At 40.2% G+C, this 19586-nt stretch overlaps 1 protein-coding gene and 1 non-coding gene across 4 annotated transcripts in view; both read right to left on the bottom strand.

Moving 5' to 3' along the window:
- Positions 1–19586, bottom strand: part of EGF (epidermal growth factor) — a 101135-nt gene that overhangs the window by 11473 nt on the left and 70076 nt on the right. For 2 of the 3 annotated variants that reach the window (XM_019026088.4, XM_019026089.4), the window contains exons 16-21: positions 17933–18052; positions 13604–13720; positions 12756–12881; positions 8112–8234; positions 6602–6749; positions 1642–1809 (exon numbers count right to left, since the gene is read on the bottom strand). In XM_019026088.4, the coding sequence (XP_018881633.3) occupies positions 1642–1809; positions 6602–6749; positions 8112–8234; positions 12756–12881; positions 13604–13720; positions 17933–18052 (802 nt within the window). Of the gene's footprint in view, positions 1–1641; positions 1810–6601; positions 6750–8111; positions 8235–12755; positions 12882–13603; positions 13721–17932; positions 18053–19586 lie in introns of those variants that run through there. The other variant, XM_055385738.2, reaches the window with a different exon arrangement.
- On the bottom strand, positions 9049–9155 carry LOC115934534 (U6 spliceosomal RNA). The gene has a single exon (XR_004070304.1). It is a non-coding gene; the product is annotated as a U6 spliceosomal RNA (small nuclear RNA).

Raw genomic sequence — 19586 nt, 5'->3', positions numbered from 1 at the left:
TTCAATATTCTTTCTACACATATCCAAGATATTGATTACACACCAGGCTAAAAAGTACAATGTTATCGATGGACTACTGAATTAAAATGTCAAGTTTGTGCCTAAGAATCTTGTCTCTCAAGAGGTGGTAGAAAAGGGTTTAGAGCATATGACTCTTTTGGGGGAAGGTTACAGTTCATAAAAAATCAAAATAAGAACAGACAGCATTTATTAATTCCTATATGCCAGACCTACACTAAAGCCTTTACTTAGGTTAACCCAATTAATCTCACAATAACCCTTGAGATAAGTACTATTCTTGTTCCTACTTTATAGTAAAGGAAATTAATGAATACAGAGGTTAGGACACATGTCTGGTGTTATTTAGACACTAACTTGGATTTGAACCTGTATAATCTGATTCCAGAGCCTGTGCTCTTAACCACTACACTAGGCTATAGCAGGATCTCTGATAAGTACATCTTGGATGATATGTTGAATTTTCCAGAACACAAGACAGTTGCCACTTGAGTGGTTGTGTAGTACCCGTAAATGTGGTTAAATTTTTATCTACAGATGGTGGCAGATATTTTGTACATTCTCAGAGAATTGGGACCTATTAGTCAAGTGGGTCTTAGGTCCTCCAGCCATGAAATGATAAGATTGAACTAGATAATTCCATAAAGTCCCCTTCACCCCTAAAGTTTTATGACTCACTGATTTTGTACAGCACAAACTATAACCATACATAAAATGCTTTTCAATATTGATGACAATAGAGGAAGCTGTCCTACTTTCTAAGAAAACAGAAAATGAGCAGCGTGATGCCTGTGCCTGCACCCTAATGTAGTGTTAGTTTAAAGAATTAAATGTATAAATGTTATTGTCTACAGTTTTTAATTGTTAACTTGAAATTATTAAAAGCACAAAATCTGAGGACCAGAAATTTCCTTCCAAATTAGGGAAGATATTGATTTTCTTTTATGACAGTTAATATTTTGTGGAAAATCAACTCAATGGAAGGCAGCAATGAAAAATTATAGTTATGCAGGCTATGGGGGGAGCATATAATATTAAACAAAGAGAGTGGAACGCAAAACCATATTGTGATTGATAAATAACACATATACTATGAAGGTGTATGGACAATGACTGGAATGGAACAAGGAAAAAGTAAAAGCACTGATGTTTCAGAGCAATGAAATCCTGAGCTAACAGTAAAAGTTGTACTGTTATTTCACCTTTTTTTTTTTTTTTTGACATGGAGTCTCGCTCTATCACCCATGCTGGAGTGGAGTGGCACGATCTTGGCTCACTGCAACCCCTGCCTCCCAAGTTCAAGTGATTCTCATGCCTCAGCCTCCCGAGTAGCTGAGATTACTGGTGTGCATCACTACGCCTGTTACTTTTTGCCTTTTTAGTGGAGACGGGGTTTCACCATGTTGGCCAGGCTGGTCTCGAACTCCTGACCTCAAGTGATCTGCCTGCCTCGGCCTCCCAAAGTGCTGGGATTGCAGGCATGGGTCACCGCACCCAGCCTATTTCACGTTTTAAATGTAGTATGTAGATGTACTGTCTCATACATCTCATCTCAATGAGACAGGCATTCCCCTGGGAGGTCTTAGAAAGAGGTTTCCAGTACCAAAGGAAAGACAGGGTCACCTGTAGTAGTGGGCCCCCCACAGGCTCAGGAGGAGCAGCACGACAAGCACCACCACGCAGACAGCCACCACGATGACCTTCTGCTGCTGCCCGTGGCCAGCGTGGCGCAGTTCCCACCACTTCAGGTCTCGGTACTGACATCGCTCCCCGATGTAGCCAACAACACAGCTGTGACAACACACAAACAGAGGTCATCAGAGATGCCTGGCCAAAAACGCTGATAGTTTTGACACTCAGTATTCAGCTCTCTTTCAACCTCTGCATTTCCAGACTCAGCTCTTTGGAAACATATAGAAAATCCATCAGGGGTCAGTTGAAAGCGCTATGATTTACAAGTTAATGCAGCATGGACTTCTCCCTTTCGTCTGTTTGCTCTGGGATTTATGGGGGATTATTTGCATACTGCCTCTATAAGGCATTACAGGACATTGATTAAAGATCAGTTTCTGTTAGGCTAAAATCCTGAGGAGCCACCTTTTAAAACCAACACAAAGCAACTCTGCCCTAAGAGCCAAGGGAGTTTTGGAAACAAATGTTTGGCCAGATTGCAATGAGTATAGGTGAAAGGAAAGGAGAATTTGAAGGCAGAGTTCCTCACTCGAAACCGGGCTATAAAAGAATGTGTACAGTTTCTGAACAGAACACATAACCTAGTCTGCAGAGAAAACTTTTTTCCTTTTAAAAGAAAAATCACTACTAGTGCAAGGGAAGACCCAGTACAACATACATACAGGCATTTGCCTATTTTCTTCAATGAGGGAAAAAGCTCTGTGGAGGAAAAAGGGACGTTCACCTACAAACACCCTGCTGTCCCATTAGTGAAACTGTCACTGGAGTGAACTGCTGAACTTTTCTGAAGTAAATGAAGCAATGCTGCCATCTACTGGGAATGTGCATTTCTAGAAACGATTACGATCTCAGGTAAACATCTGTATTCTATTATCCTTTGCAAAAGCATCAACTTTGAAAAATATCCTATTAAACACTCTGTAATGCCCACTTATTAAAAATTCCTCCCTTTGGTCCCTGGATCAACTATTTATTCATCCATGTCCCCACTTTATTCCAAAAGGACTTAATGGAATAAAAATACAGAGAACTGACACCAGTGCCCATAGTGAGAAGAGGCAGCATGGAAAAAACACTGGACAAAGCTCCAGAAGATCTGGGCTCTAGGCCTGTCTCTACCTTTAGCTGGTCAGAGGGACTGGGCAACTCACTCACAGAGGAAGGAGGGAAATGGATTAGTACTTGTTAACCATCTTGCGTGTTTGACATCCTGCTAGGCACTTTTACTCATTTTATTTTTGGTGGCATATTCCTGTATTATGGATAAGGAAACTGAGGCTCAAGGAGTTTGTACAACGTCACACAGCTATGAGTGACAGGTTTGACTCCAATGGATCTCTGATTTCAAAGCCTATGTTCTTTCCACTATACCATGCTGCTTCCAAAAAGAGTTTTATGCTCTATTCACCTCTGAAAAGCTATCTTCTGGAACTAACCATGCAAGAGATATCAGGATCTGAGTACAGAAGCATAGAAGACCATCATTCTTGCAGGCTTTCTTGGATGCTGTTTTAATTCTAGCTATCTTTGGTTACAGCCATTTACTATCAATGCCTAGCAGCACCACTTTTAAACTGTTGGATGTTAACGGGCCACACCTCTGATCCTTTCAGAAAGTCTGGGGTCTTCAGGAATATGTCAGTCCCTTAGCCAAGAGTCCTGGAGATCCAAGTCAGCTGCAATAATAGAGCCTCACTGAGTCTTATAAGGCCCAGAATAGTCATTCAGCATTTTCCAGGGTGGGAGGAGGACACAGGATACTAGTTCTTTGGTTATGAATTAGTTCTTCTGTTAAACCAAACAAAAGATTCTCTGGCCAAATAAGTTTGCCTTTCCATAGTCAAATAATTTTGAGACATTCTAGACTCAATACAGATAAACAAGGCTTATTTTATTTTATTTTTTTATGGACAGGGTCTCACTCTGTCTCCCAGGCTGGAGTGCAGTGGTGCCATCACAACTCATTGCAATCTCAGCTTCCTGGGCTCAAGCGATTCTCCCACCTCAGCCTCCCAAGTAGCTGGGAATACAGATGTGTGCCACCATACCTGGCTAACTTTGGGAGGCCCAGGCGGGTGGATCACGAGGTCAGGAGATGGAGAACATCCTGGCTAACACGGTGAAACCTCATCTCTACTAAAAGTATAAAAAATGGTGGCAGGTGCCTGTAGTCCCAGCTAGTCTGGAGGCTGAGGCAGGAGAATGGCGTGAATCCAGGAGGCAGAGCTTGCAGTGAGCTGAGATTGTGCCACTGCACTCCAGCCTGGGCGACAGAGCGAGACTCCATCACAAAAAAAAAGAAAAAAAAAATTTGGTAGAGATAGAGTCTCACCATGTTACCCGGGCTGGTAAACAAGACTTTTTAATGTGTTGTGGTATACTATGAATCAAGAATTGAGGGCTAGACAGAAGATTAGAAATTATGGTTTAGGAGTCATGCAGCTGGAGGCTACAAGATTCTGAACCTCCCTATACTGCTCCTAAGATCAATGCTTGAGATATTCTGTAGACCCTGCACTTGATGGATCAGCTGACACCACCCGGATCAATTAACTGGCTCATCTGAAATTATGGCCCCCACCCAGGAACTGACTCAGCACAAGAAGACAGCTTCAACTCTCTGTGATTTCATCCCTGACCCATCAGCACTCCTGGCTCACTGGCTTCCCCTAACCCACCAAGCTGTCCTTAAAAACTCTGCTCCCCGAATGCTCAGGGAAACCAATTTGAGTAATAATAAGACGATGGTCTCCTGAAAAAAAAAAAAATTGAGGGTAGAGTATGATGCATCTCTCAACGTGATTTGACCATACAGCCTGTTTTTAAAAAGCATTTCACAGGACTGACGTTGGGGGGTCTTGGTCTAAAGAAGACCTGTTCAGAAGGGTGTTTGGCTGAAAGACAGAATGAACGAGGACCTCCTCTGAGCCCAGAAGGTTTGGAGCCTCCTGAGCATCTCCAAACCAGGAAATCTTCGAGGAATACCTTGGGCATGGAGACTCCCAACTCTCACTTCCTCTGCATCACCCCGGGGGCACCCTGTGGTTTCTTGTGGCTGAGGGGAACTTCCAGTGCCTCTAAGAAAGGAAGGAAGAGCTGGCTCTTCCAACACCTGCTTACAGCGTGAAGAGCACTCTGTACAGAATGACACCTGCCTAGGAAGTGTTTCTAATAAAAGTTGGACTGGTAAAGCACTTCCTAGAGACTTGTTATTATGGAATTAATAAAAGATAAGGTGAGGTCATCAGGGCAGGAGGAGGCAAGGGTTGAATAGTTAATTAAACCACATTTTTATTAAATATACAATTTAAAAACAAGGTTATGATCCAGATTACTGTGAACTCTGGTAATATTTTAAATATTGCTTTAGGTTCAAGGTCCTTCAATTTGAGTCTTATCTCCAGTTTGTCATTTGTAGCAACTCATGTTTAAAACATTATCAGGGAAATATGATATTTTCATCAGGATTTAATGATAGAAAGAAAAGCAGTGTGTTAAAGAGTTCATCAATCATTTAATAAATGGATGTTATCAGATCCAAATGAAAACATTGTTCTAAATGCAGTATGTAACCGTGTAGTACCCTTTATATTATTATAATGATTTTTATAATCTAAAGTATCATGGAGGAAAACAACCATGACCTAATACATTCGGACATTTATTTTTGTAATTTCATTATTTGGGATGATCAGAAACAATGAAAAGGCAAAACCAATTAGATTCTTAACATTAAAACTAGCAATAACTATTGCAAATACCCAATTTATCATAGGTTAGGAAATTATAGCATGTAAATATGAATATGAAAACAGAATTCTATAAGGACTGAGTCATTTTTACTAGTATTCATGAGCGATTTTTCACTATTTTTGTCATGCAGACATGATTTCTAGTGCAAGGCCATACACTTTGTCACAGAATATAGCTTACTCTTCCATAAATTTAGTTATTCTGTTCATTATTACTAATGAAATAAGAGAAGACTTTAAGGTTATAGTAGCTATTTGTGAGGATCAGACTATTTCATCACCCCTCCCTCAGGCACAGAGAAAATTATCAATGGATCAGGAGCCTGACCCTGGGAGACCTATTAGTTTTTTGGTATCTATCAGTTTCCTCCTATTGCCTTGAAAATATGAAATGAATTAAAAGTAAAATTTGAGGCAGAACTGGCTATTGTGGGTTTGGGTTTTGTTAAAGAGTCCACACGAAAGGTTTTCGGAGTGAGCACAGTGGGAATGCCTCATAGTTTTAGGGCTTCCTCAAATCTCCTTTCCAGGTTGACACGTCACCCACTGTGAAACCCTTATGGGGGCAAAAAGGGAGCAAAAAGCAGCAGCTGCAGTATCAGCAATTGTTACTGAACAACAAAATGTAAAAGTCAACTGTTAGGAAGTGAAGAAAAAATATACATATGATTAGTTTTGAAGAAAAATATTTTTGGACTCTGGCAAGAAGTCCAGTGTGAATATGTACCAAACTTTTGTAAATCCAGAAACAGATCACGGATGCTCATACATAATATAAAGCAGATTTGATGAAAAAAAAAAAAGTTTTAAGGAATTATCTCACAAACCTCAGTTTTTCAACCAGGATGAGACATTTAATCCCTAGACTATACTAGTAGTAACATCAAATTATTTCAGTAAAAGGGGAAATCACCAACTCCTTAGATTTATACTTATCACCGGTAACTAGAAGGGGGCATCGTGATACACAAGGAGCATGCAATGAAGTGCACACACATGGTTCATATGTGTATGTTTATATTTTTCCAAAAGAACACCTAATTGAAGAAAAACATCCTGAGTGTAAATTTTACAAATTAGCTACAAGTTATGGACTGAATAGCATCTCTCTGTGCCATCAGCAAGACAGTTTAACTTACTTGCATGCATACTTGTCCAATGCTTCAATATACATGCACACACCATCATGGAGGCAGTACCCATCGTGGGACAGGGGACATTCAGAGTCACTATTTCTTACGGAATAGTGGTGGTCATCTTCCCTGAGGTGAGGGGGTGGAGTAGAGTCTAAAAGAACCCAAGACATTACTTTTACTTTCTGAATGGATTAGTGTCTTTCAAGTATCAATATCAGGAACTAGTTTCTGTGACTAGTTTGTGACATAAATCTTTTAGTGACAGAAGAACTACTAGAAGGGACAATAGTTTCACTTTCCTAGCTAGACCTTAGTCATTCACTATGAAACCAGCCATTCTTCCTTTGGGCTCAGTATTATCTGATACATAAAGCATATTGGAGGCAGGTAAAAGAACACCCAGTCCTAAGTCGCCATGTGAATTCAGAGTCACTGATCTCATAAAAACAAACCTGTCACACACAAACATATACTAACTATGTGAAGTGACAGTTAGCTTCAAGGTCTCACTGAACAACTGGCAACTCTATGGTTTAAAACCTACCCATCAATGTGCAGTCCATTACCTCCAATATCCTGGAGTCTCAAAAATTTTTTCTCACAGTGCTTTCTTCTAAAAACTAACCTTCAGAGGAGCCCTCAAGGACAAGACTGTAGCAACTCTGACAGGAAGAAAATGTTCCCGTAACAGAGGGCATGCCAAAATATAATAGTAAAGTCTCTTTTATTGAATGGTTCACTGCTCCTTAAAAGGTAAACATGTGCAGCTGACTACATAAATATAAGCAGTTTTTCAGTACCTTTAAGAAGAGCAAATTATTTGAGAAAAATAATATGCTAAAAAAAAAAGCAGAGACCAAGTAAGCACAGAATTTTTCTTCTTAGGATGTTTTCTGCTTATAGGGCTGACAGGCAAAAAGTGGGCAGTGATGGGAAAAGACCCCCATCCTGGTCTCCAGGGTCTAGGTGAAGCCAGCTCCCCTTCTGGGGTGCTGATGGTGAGATGATACTGCTGTTATGGGAAGAAGATTCAGGAAGCAGGAGTCAACCATTATGAATACTGAGAAAAGAAAGAGAAGAGAGCTGGAGTTCTAATTCAGAACAAGAAATACTGCCTTTTTAAAGTAATATTTTAAAATCCTTGAAAGTGATTTAAAATGCTGAGTCCAGACATTCTCACCGACCTGCCTAGCCCTGCAAAATTTATCCAGCAGCCCCGCAAATTGACATTACAGATAGTGAGATTAGTTGCACAGTTAAAGAGAGATACCCATGTTCCCATCTTTATTGGATTGTGAGTAATAAAAAAGGATTTATTCCAGATGCTATTAAATTAAGAAAACTTGGACCATTTCAAATTCTCAAGCCCAGCATCGTCCTAATCAGGAAAGCCAGCTCTGCAGCCTGCCTGAATTGAATGATTTTTAGAATCTCTAATGCAAATAGAGATTAGGGTATAGAATATCCCCGAGCCAAGTCCCTCCCCTTCACTGTAGACCACCCACCAACCTACCAGGGCAAATCAGTCCTGGTTCAGACAGGCGTCCAGCACACATGCAGGTATAGCCTCCCTCTGTATTTGTGCAGCTGGCATTCTCTCCACAGCTGTGCACCCCCTGTTGGCACTCATCAATATCTGTCAGAAAAGACAGAGTACGGGAGAGAAAAGTGGGGTACAGAAAAAGAGGGTTTTATAGGTGGACAGCCTCTGGAAGAGGAGCTTCATCAGCTTCTGTCATGCTATATGTTCTCAGAGACCTATACATTTTTTTAATATATATTTTTTATTATACTTTAAGTTCTAGGGTTCACGTGCACAACGTGCAGGTTTGTTACATATGTATACATGTGCCATGTTGGTGTGCTGCACCCATTAACTCGTCATTTATTTTAGGTATATCTCCTAATGCTATCCCTCCCCCCTCCCCCCACCCCACAACAGGCCCCTGTGTGTGATGTTCCCCACCCTGTGTCCAAGTGTTCTCATTGTTCAATTCCCACCTATGAGTAAGAACATGCAGTGTTTGGTTTTTTGTCCTTGCGATAGTTTGCTGAGAATGATGGTTTCCAGCTTCATCCATGTCCCTACAAAGGACATGAACTCATCATTTTTTATGGTTGCATAGTATTCCATGGTGTATATGTGCCACATTTTCTTAATCCAGTCTATCATTGTTGGACATTTGGGTTGGTTCCAAGTCTTTGCTATTGTGAATAGTGCCGCAATAAACATACGTGTGCATGTGTCTTTATAGAAGCATGACTTATATTCCTTTGGGTATATACCCAGTAATGGGATGGCTGGGTCAAATGGTATTTCTAGTTCTAGATCCCTGAGGAGTCACCACACTATCTTCCACGGTGGTTGAACTAGTTTACAGTCCCACCAACAGTGTAAAAGTGTTCCTATTTGTCCATATCCTCTCCAGCACCTGTTGTTTCCTGACTTTAAAAATATGGAACGCTTCACGAATTTGCATGTCCTCCTTGCACAGGGGCCATGCTAATCTTCTCTGTATCATTCCAATTTTAGTATATGTGCTGCCAAAGCGAGCACAGCCCTGTACATTTTTAGGTTTAAAGGGACTTTCATGAATGTTGGAGAGATGAACTAGGTCCTACAATGCATGCCAATGCAGGTGTTGTTTTCCTTTTTTGTTTCCGTTCTTTCTCTCTGTATTTTTTTTTTTTTAAAGAATCTTGCTTGGTTGCTAAGGATGAGGTACAGTGGTGTGATCACGGCTTATTGTAGCCTTGACCTCCTAGGGTCAAGCAATTCTTCCAGCTCAACCCACCAAGTAGCTTGGACCACAGGCTTGCATCACCATGCTTGGTTAGTTCTTGTTTGCTTGTTTGTTTTTAATTTTTTTTTGTGGAGAACAGTGTTTTGCTATGTTGCCCAGGCTGTCTCAAACTCCTGGCCTCAAGTGATCCTCCTGCCTTGGCCTCCCAGAGTGTTGGGATTACAGGCATGAGCCACCACACCCAGCCCCATGCAGGTGTTCTAAGCTCCTGAGAGAGGCTGGAAGCTTTCTTCCTGCTTTGAAGGAAAGGAGACTTCCCAAAGTTGGAGATTAGTAAACAACCTCTAGGCAAACATTTAAAAGTTCAGATCCTAAAGAGTCATACTTAACTCTTTTGAATAGACATCCTGTCATTGACATACATATTATATCAAATACAACAGTTTTGCTTTTTATATAAGAATAAACTATATCAGAAAAATCATCCTTTCTTTCCCGACTACCCACCATTTTTTCTTTCTCAGCTACTGCCACCCTAACATTTAGGGCCTCTCTTCTCTCAATTTTACATTACTGCAAGAACAGCCTTACTCATTCCTGGATCCCATGTTTCCTCCACGCCATGCCTAAACACCAGTGCCACATTATTCTCCCTCCAGCACAACGATGATAAACCCATCATTGCACCACTTTACTCAAATGCTGCCAGTGGCTCCCTGTTGCCTAGAACTTTGCTGTCCAACTTCCTAGCCATCGCCATTCGAGAGTGTTGAGTACCTGAAATGCATCTAGTTCATATTAAGAAGTGCTGTGAGTATAAAACACACTAATGTGATTAGAGTTTGAAGACTTAGTACCAAAATAAAAAAGAATATTAAATATCTCAATAATTTTTACACTGATTATATATTAAAATGTTAATATTTTGGATATATTTGAATACATAAAATATTATTGCTAAAATTCATTTCACCTGTTTCATTTTACAGTTGTAATGTGGTTAGTAGAAACTTTGGGACAACACTGACTGTCTGACCCTCAGCCAGTTTCACTGGAGAAGTGAAACCTCAGTGACTAACCCTCAGATTTTAGTCTTCCGCAGAGGTAACCCAACCCATCTGTTACAGGCTGAAATGTGTCCCTGCCCCTCCAATTCATATGTTGAGCCCTAACTCCCAAAGTGACTGTATTTGAAGAAAGCATCTACCAAGAGGAAAGTAAGGTTACATGGGGTCATAAGGGTGGGGTCCTAATCCAATAGCATCGGTGTCCTTAAAAGAAGAGGAAGAAAAAAACAAAAGAGGAAGAGAAACTAGAGCGTTCTCTTGCTCTCTGTCTCTCTTTCTCTCTGTCTCCACATCAAAGAGGGAAGGCCATGTGAGAACACAGTGAGCAGGTGGCCATCTGCAAGCCAGGAAGAGATCCTTCACCCAAAACCAAATCAGCCAGCACCTTGATCTGGGACTTCAAGTCTCCAGAACCATGAGAGGATATATTTCTGTTGCTTAAGCCATCCAGTCTAGGATATCTTGTTATGGCATACACTACCTTATCAGCCTTAGTTTCTGTTCTTCCCCTCATATAACCTAAACTTAGTGCTCAACTAGGCTACTCTCTACCCTTAATGGCAGTCATGTGATCTGTTCATGCCTGGACTCCTCCCATCCCTTCACACTTCTGCAAATGAAATTACTTATCCCCCATGCTCCTTCCAAAACGACACTTCCTCCCTGAAATCTTTCCCAATACCTCAAACAAATATTTCTCCCAGTTCTGAACTTTCATTATGGTTTTTACTTCTCTTATGATGTGCACCCTTCTTCATCACTGATCACAGTTATATTTCTTTTAGGTCACATTTTCCTTGCAATCAAAGACTACCTTTCTCATCCTGATATTTCTCAGGGTTTCCAGTACTGTGGCCTTATTCTTAATAGGGACCAATGAAATATTTAACACATTGAATTGCTATCCTGGATGGCCCAAACCGACTCTTTTATGAGTTCCTGTTATAATTTCAATAAACTATCACCTTGGGAGAAAGAGAGAGCTTTTCCAAATCAAAGACAAAGAAGTATGCTTGACCAAGAAACTCAACTACTCTTAATAATAAGGATAAAATTTTACATAGCACTTTTTATGTGCCAGACAAGGTTCGAAGTATTATAACTACATATATATATGGGGCGGGGAGAGAGTGAGAGTGAGCTGGGGGAGAGAGAATAGAGGAGCAAGCCCACTGCTTTCATGGAGTCTGAGGACTCCGTGCCAACCATGCAGGCAGGGTGAGCACACCCCATTGCGTGCTCGATACTGGAAGGAGATGAGTTAGTAACAGTGTGAGAAACCAGAGCCTAACGAGTTTAAACATCCAAGAAGAGATACTTTCCTTTCTCTTCAAAGGAAATTAAATATGAAATCAGCTTGTCTAAATTATCTATGGGCCTGCTTAATTAGAGCAGTGACATTTTCCTGACTGACAGCCAAATATGTGCTTAAAAGAGTGTTTACAGATGTCTGTGGATTCCACAAAACTAATCCAATAAAGGTCTGATTTAAATCAACCAGATTCAAAAGATTGATAGTTATGATTGATATTTCATCTTTAACCTTAACAAGTGGGAGAAAGCAGTATCATTTGAGCTTCTTATCAGTTTCTTAGGTTTTCAGAAGGAGGGAAAGAAAATACTGAAAGAGAAGTTTTAAAGCGCTGTAAAACTTCAGATAATCACTTCACCATGCCTCAGATGGCTTCAGGCAGGTTTTCACTTGTACGTGATGCGATGCTACTGACACCTGGAAACGTATGAGACATCCACGACGCGAACTCCCAATCCAATGTGCCACACCCAGACCTTGCCAGAGGACGGGGATTACGAAAGAGGGTTGAATCATTCTTTACTTGTATTTCAATGTCAGTGGCTTGACTCTCCCACCTATTGAACTTATCAAGAAATGTGAGAGGAGCCCTTTGACAAGCCACACCTCCTTTTCTTTATGCACACAGCAGTGACTTCCAACAAACTGTCATCAGCTCTGCAGTTCACCACATTTCTCTTACCAAATTCACTGACAAGTAAATGCTGTCCAACTCCCCCCATCATGGCTCAAGGTGGGAAGTATTGATGAGACACTGGTGTCACTCAAACCCCAGAAAGAATTAGAAAGGCAGAGGAGTAAACAGCCTCCAAAGGGGCTTGAAGCTGACTAGGGCAGTAACAACACAAGGGCACAAATTTGACTGTTCACCAAGAATGGAAATATGTCAGTTTGAGCAGGTCGCACAACTCTTTAAATCTTGACATGTGTGTTACCCCAATTATATCCTGTCTTCTCTCTGCTCATGCACCCACATTGTTTCCCTATTTCTGAGGCCTGCCTCTGCCCTCCTCCCTCAGCACGTGTCCTCTTACCAAGACAGTGAATCCCATCTCCTCGGTAGCCTTCTGAGCACCGGCAGACATAACCACCTTCGGTGTTGATGCACTTGGAGGAGGCAGGGGGGCAAACTGGGACACCCATCTCACATTCATCTATATCTGTGGGCAAAATTATGAACTAGTGCAATATTTAGGCAATCCTGATATAAATGGGACTAGTTGGAAAGAATAAGCATAATCGTATATTCAATTCTTATTCAGTCCTTTACAGGTGCTGTTGCCAACATCATGCATGCCCTGCATCTTGAACATAAAGTTCACAAGTTACTGCTGAATTAGTCTTTACAGAGTTCCCACCTATCCGATTAGGCAAATATGTAAATAAATCATTTTCTGCCAGAGTTTCAGACCATAAGGACTGAGATCTTTCCAGCAATCGTTAAATTATAATTTTGAGGCTATTAATATAAAATAGGAACCCATCCATTAATCTATTCATTTGACTAAAACTTATGACCTAAGCTTCTGGGGTAAAAAAGAAAAAAACAGTTGTGTTTTCATTGGAATTGGTGAAGTCATAAACTTGACTTGAACTCAAATTCATGCTTCTAAAGCTAATTATAAATTCTTCCCCTTAATGACAACTGCATATATTGCATAATCATAAATTTTACTATAAGCTCAATGTATTTGTGTAAATATATTTATATGTCTCATTTTCTATGCATGTCATTCAATTTTTTTTTTTTAGCTAACATCAAATAACTTATTCAAATCTGCTGATTACATAAATCCTTCTGGAGTTTTTGAGTCAGAAAGAGCAGAAAAAATGTTTCTGGTTCAGTATTGTCCAAATATGTGTATTTGCCCTTTTCTCTTACCAGAACATAGTTTTCCATCCCCAGCAAATCCTTTCAAACACTGACATGTGGCATCCTCTCCCTCTGAAATACACCGAGCATACGTGCTGCATCCCACAGGAGCACAGTCATCTTGATCTGCAAATAGCAAGAATCCCGTGCAGTTATTTCTAGACCTTAGAGAAGAAAACGGACTTTAATCTTCTGGTTCTACAGAACAGTCCACCACTTCCTTTCCCAAGTTCTGGGACAGGTTAACCTCCAAATAGAAACACTTAGTTGACCTATAAACTATACTACATTAAAAGATCCATAGCTGGCTGGGTGCAGTGGTTCATGCTTGTAATCCCAGCACTTTGGGAGGCTGAGGATGGATTGCTTGAGCCCAGGAGTTCGAGACCAGCCTGGGCAACATGGTGAAACTCTGTCTCTACTGAAAACTGGTGTATAGTCCCAGCTACTTGGGGGGCTGAGGTAGGAGAATCAGGAGGTTGATGCTGCAGTGAGACAAGATGGTGCCACTGCACTCCAGCCTAGGTGACAAAGTGAGATACTGTCAAAAAAAAAAAAAAAAAAAAAAAAAGAGATGCATAGTCCCAAAGTCCCATAGCCATGTTTCTGTTTATGTGCCCTCAAAGAACTTTAGTTTTAAAGCACTATCTGGTGTGTTCAAGGAACCCTATGTGAACTTATTTATAATTTTTGAAAGCATTTGCAAATGTAAATTATAAAATTGCTAGAAGCAAATAGACTCAAATTTGAAAGGTCTGTTGCTTATTTTGAAACTTCCCAACCATTTTGACAACAAAAGGAGTCAACCTATTCTTCTCCCCCAAAGACACACAGACTAATATTTAGCAAGTAGATCTGTGCACCAACATGGCAAAGAAATTCAATCATAAAAAGATTTACTGACAATTTACTAATATCATATATAATAGAATACATATGTCACAATGTGTGTTTATTATCAAGATTTATGTAGTGACTTGCACACCTCAAGGCACTTTTACAAAATCATGAACCATACAAGTTAAGTGCAGTAAATGGATCATTTCATTTCATACTCCATTGAAATCCAAGTGCCCTGGGGAACAGAGTTACATGTTGAGCCATAAACATGAGCAGGTTTTTTTTTTTTTCTCTTTACTTATGTATGTAATCATTCTCCAAATGCCACTCTGCCCTACCTTTTTGGAGTTGGGGGAATCTGACATACCACAGTAGGATATAATTTATCATCTGTCTACTCACTGGTAAGCTTGCTCATCTTAGTACAGAAGAGATTTTTTAAAAAGCCCTCCAAACTTGCCGATAAATTAAAGAAAGTTAAATGATCTAAGTAGGATTCAGGTGGCATGTGAATGCAGACATTGGGTAATTGCATTTGATTTGCTTAGCTACTTGAGCGAGAAGATTTCTCTTGTGGGAGCAGATGCCTTTCATGCTTGCTTGGTTATCTCCTGTCACTCATGACTCTTAGAGATGGATAAGATCAGACCAAATCAATTATCCATTTAATTCAGCATTTATTTGGAAGACTAGCTCCCAAATCACAAGGCTGCTCAGAGTGTAGAGTGGACAGTATCCGATTACCCAAGATGTTTTAAATCACTTGCAGAATTATCTTAAATTAGAATATGATTCAGGATTTACTTGGTAACATGCGAACCCAAGGCAGCTGTGCGTAATGAAAAGCAATAGTTATGCAGTTGTAGGAGGGACAGGCTACAGCCAAAGTTGTTGTTGTTTCTGCCACAAAGAAGCTCTGGAAGAAATAAATGCCTGTGTTCACATTCCTCTTCTCTAAAACAGCAGTGACAATTTCTGCCAGGTCTATTTTTCATGATGGTTCTAAGGACTAGAATAAAAAGTGACCTTTAAAAAAACCCCTTTGATCAAGATATTTAATCAAATATTTGATCAAACTCTCTTTGATACATATTTAAATAAGGATGACAAAGAAAGATATTGTGATAATTTAAATAAGAATTAACCTTATCACACTAGAAGAGACCCAAGGTCCTGTTAGTAAAACTAATATAATTCATTTGAAAGTACCTACTACATATTAGGCCTTCCTGAGAGGCAAAAATACAGTGGTGAAGAATAGGGCTCTGCTATTGACAAAGGCTCTGCTGTTTTGCATAATTAGTTATTGAAGTACAAGTGTGATGAATATGATCAAGGGGCAGAAGTGAGGTTCTAAGAGAGCTGTAATAGGCAGCCCTAGCCCGGTCAGGAACTAGGAAAGGCTTTCTGAGCCAGAGGGCGAAGGACACACAGGACTTTGAAGGGCTAAGAAACACACCATGGGCTGAAAAAACAACTAGCACACATGTCCATGTCTGTTAGAAACAAGGCCAGGGTGAGGGAAGCAGGCCACAGAAAGCCGAAGGCAAGAGGGCTGGTGAGCCCTTGTTGAGGCTGGGGAGGTGTCTAAAGGTTGTTTCATACAGGGCCCAACAGGCCACGTTAAGAATTTTAGATTATACTCTAAAATCCTAATGTGGAGTTTTCACATTGTCTTTTAGCCATAGACACTTTGTTGATGTGAAATCTCACTCTGAAACAGAAATTAGACCCCCAAGCCTGACTTAGGTGGAAATAAGACTTCACAAGCTAGGACAACACAGAACACAATCCAGGTATGGAAAGATGAGGGGTTTTTCACCAGGACAATCAGCTCCCTCTATTCTGCACTAGGCTCCAGGTATTAAGCCAAATTCACAAATCCTTTGGTCACTTAATCACTCCCCCATTCCCACCTATCTGTCATTTATCTTAGTCTTTCAGTCCCTCAACCATTAGTCTTTCAAAATATGCTCTATGAATCTCTAGGGATTCCTGGTGACTTTGCAAAGGTTCTCTACATCCCTAACATTGGTTTAAAGTATTTTATTCTTTCATGCTGTTTGTCTCCACAACTAACTGTGGCCTTGAGGACTGGGATGGTATTTAGCTCATCTTGGTATCCCCAGCACTTAGCACAGTGTATGCCAAATAAATTGCTAAACACACTATATTCCTAATGTTAATAAAGTTTTCCAGAACATCTTATTTTCACATGAATTAATTATTTGGTCATAATTTTCAAAAACCTTTGGTCAAGTCACTAACTTAATAGGTCTCAGTCTCTCTGCTTTCATATCTGTGAACTGATTTGTAATGAGGATCAAATTAGAGATTACGGTTGACCCTTGAACAACACGGGTTTGAACTGCACAGGTCCACTTATACCTGGATGTTTTTCAACTGAACACAGATCAGTATTATTGGTGGGATGTGAAACCTGCCTACACCGATGCCTGATGTTTTGTACACTTGGGTTCCATGGGGTGACTTTGGGACTTGCATATGTGCAGATTTTGATATACTCGGGAATCCTGGAATCAATCCCCTGTGGATACAGAGGGATGACTGTATATATAATCTAACATTCTCTGCAAATGTTATTGTTATTACTAAAATTATGAACCTCCTTATTTATATCTTATAAAAAAATCACACTGATAAGGTGAGGTAAGAGGTACCCAGAGCCACGTACATCAACAAAGTAGTTTGCAGACCACAAAAGTTGGGTAAAGCATCTCCTTAAATGTCCTAATGTGGAGTTTTGAAATCTTTTCCTTTTTTTTTTTTTTTGCCACATACATCTTGTTAAAGTGTTACTTAGTAACACAAACAAATAAAACGTTTCAAAGTCAAATTGCACTGCTTGAAGGGCAGTGACCTAAAGTGAAAGGATGGGGTTTGCAGAAGCTCTAGGGCTGAGCTGAACCCAGCTGGAAAAACCACTGACCTCCTAGGTGAATATGGAACAAGAAAGACTTAGGTTCCCTAAAGTTGTTACATACTGAACACATGATTTGGCATTTTAGTGACAAATGTGCAACACAGAAGAAAAGAATTCCAACATTTGCTGTTTGTGGACTTTCTGCAGCAATTGAAGTGCTCAACCTATATTTGTTTATCAATTACTATCAACTTTTCAGGCTAATAGAAAAACAGCAAGGTGGACCAAATACCAAAAATATCAGGGGTGGATGGAAATACATTCAAATATGTTGTCCTATGTTTTACTTTTGTTTCCAAGTTACTTTGTTTCTTCACAGAACAAAGACTCACATCCAAAGACTCTCAAGGTGTCCTGTTTATGTCCAGACTAATATGCAGCCATCTTTCTCAGGCACATCATTCAGAAAAGACAGACTTGAGTCCAAGGTTTGGTTTCATTGGCCTTGTGTAGAACTTAGCCAATATTAAGTTAGAAAGGTAATTCAAAATTCCTCATTGGTAGGATGGAAACTGCTGGAACCAAAGGTATATTGGAGAACTAGTTATTCATACCTGACACCATGATTTCAGCCACTAGCATGTGTTGAGATTCTGTAATGTTATCTTCTGACACTCTAGTCTTGGACAAGATGTCCAATGGTGTTACTTGGTTCTTTAGATCAACTTCGCCACCTATTGAAGGTCAATAGATGCAATTAAATTTAGCTTTTCTGTTTCAAAAAAAAGTTTGATTTCATTTATGTTTATGACTATTCATTGGTTGTGAGTTCAGACTCATTCTTACAGTAAGAGGATTCAGAAAAACTGTCACGGTATTGGTAACTTAGTAAACCTCACCCTGCTATCCCACACCCTCTCATTTTCACTGAGCACTTAATGATTTGGGGGATAAGGAACCAGTACGGAAGAAAGATAGGACTCTTTCAGGTACTGGCAAAAAACAAGAGTAAAATACCAAAACCCTCAAGGACATGATCAGCTCATAATCACAGCCCACGGTTATTAAGGACAAAATAGATGATCTTCCCAACTTGTCTTCCATACACATTCTTCCTCCTTTATGCTGCTTTCATGCTTATTTTAGCCTGATTTTACCTACATCTTATAATATGAAAGGACATTAAAAAGTCATGATTTAATATGGGCATAAGATTCTCACACTGCCCACTCTCAGAACAGGGGAGAAATGGATTCTGTAAGACACCATTTTTCTAAACTGTGATCCACAGAACCCTGGGCTCATCCTTCAGAATGTCCCTAAAGTCATAATTCTTTTCATAATAATACTATAAAGTTAACTGCCTTTTTCCACCATGTTCACATTTGTACTGATATGGCAAAAGGAATGTGGGCAACAGCTGGTGTCTTAGTATGAAAAAAGGAAATGACAGCAAACTCTACCAGTAGCTGAGCTCTTCACTGCCACACACTCATATTAAAAAAGAAAAGAAAAGAAAAAAGGCCGGGTACAGTGGCTCATGTCTGTAATCCCAGCACTTTGGGAGGCCAAGGCGGGTGGATCACATGAGGCCAAGAGTTTGAGACCAGCCTGGCCAACATGGTGAAACCCTGTCTCTACTAAAAATACAAAAATCAGCTGGGCATGATGGTGCACGCCTGTAATCCCGGCTACTCGGGAGGCTGAGGCAGGAGAATCTCTTGAACCCGAGAGGCAGAGGTTGCAGTGAGCTGAGATCTTGTCACTGCACTCCAGCCTGGGTGACAGAGCAAGACCCTGTCTCAAAAAGAGAAAAAGAAAAAAAGAAAAAGAAATTGGCTGGGCAGGGTAGCTTACACCTATAATCCCAGCACTTTGGGAGGCCGAGGTGGGAAGACCACTTGAGGCCAGAAGTTCAAGACCAGCCTAGGCAACATAGCATGACCTTGTCTCTACAAAAAATAAAATAAAATAAAATAAATTAATAATTTAAATACATTAATAATTAATAATTTAAATAAATTAAATAAATTAGCTAGGCATGGTGGTGCATGCCTGTGGTCCCAGCTACTAGGAGGCTAAGGTGGGGTCCCAGCTATTTGAGCCCGGGTGGGGCCAAGGCTGCAGTGAGCCATGATCATGCCACTGTACTCCAGCCTGAGCAACAGAGGGAGACCCTGTCTCAAAAAATAAAAATAAAACCCAGTTTCACAAGAAGATTGTTGTGAATCAATAAGAATTATTAATTTTTAAAACTCTTGACCATTG

This window comes from Gorilla gorilla, chromosome 3 (genome assembly GCF_029281585.2).
Source record: "Gorilla gorilla gorilla isolate KB3781 chromosome 3, NHGRI_mGorGor1-v2.1_pri, whole genome shotgun sequence".
Taxonomy (NCBI): domain Eukaryota; kingdom Metazoa; phylum Chordata; class Mammalia; order Primates; family Hominidae; genus Gorilla; species Gorilla gorilla.
This window is presented reverse-complemented; position numbering and strand designations above follow the sequence as displayed.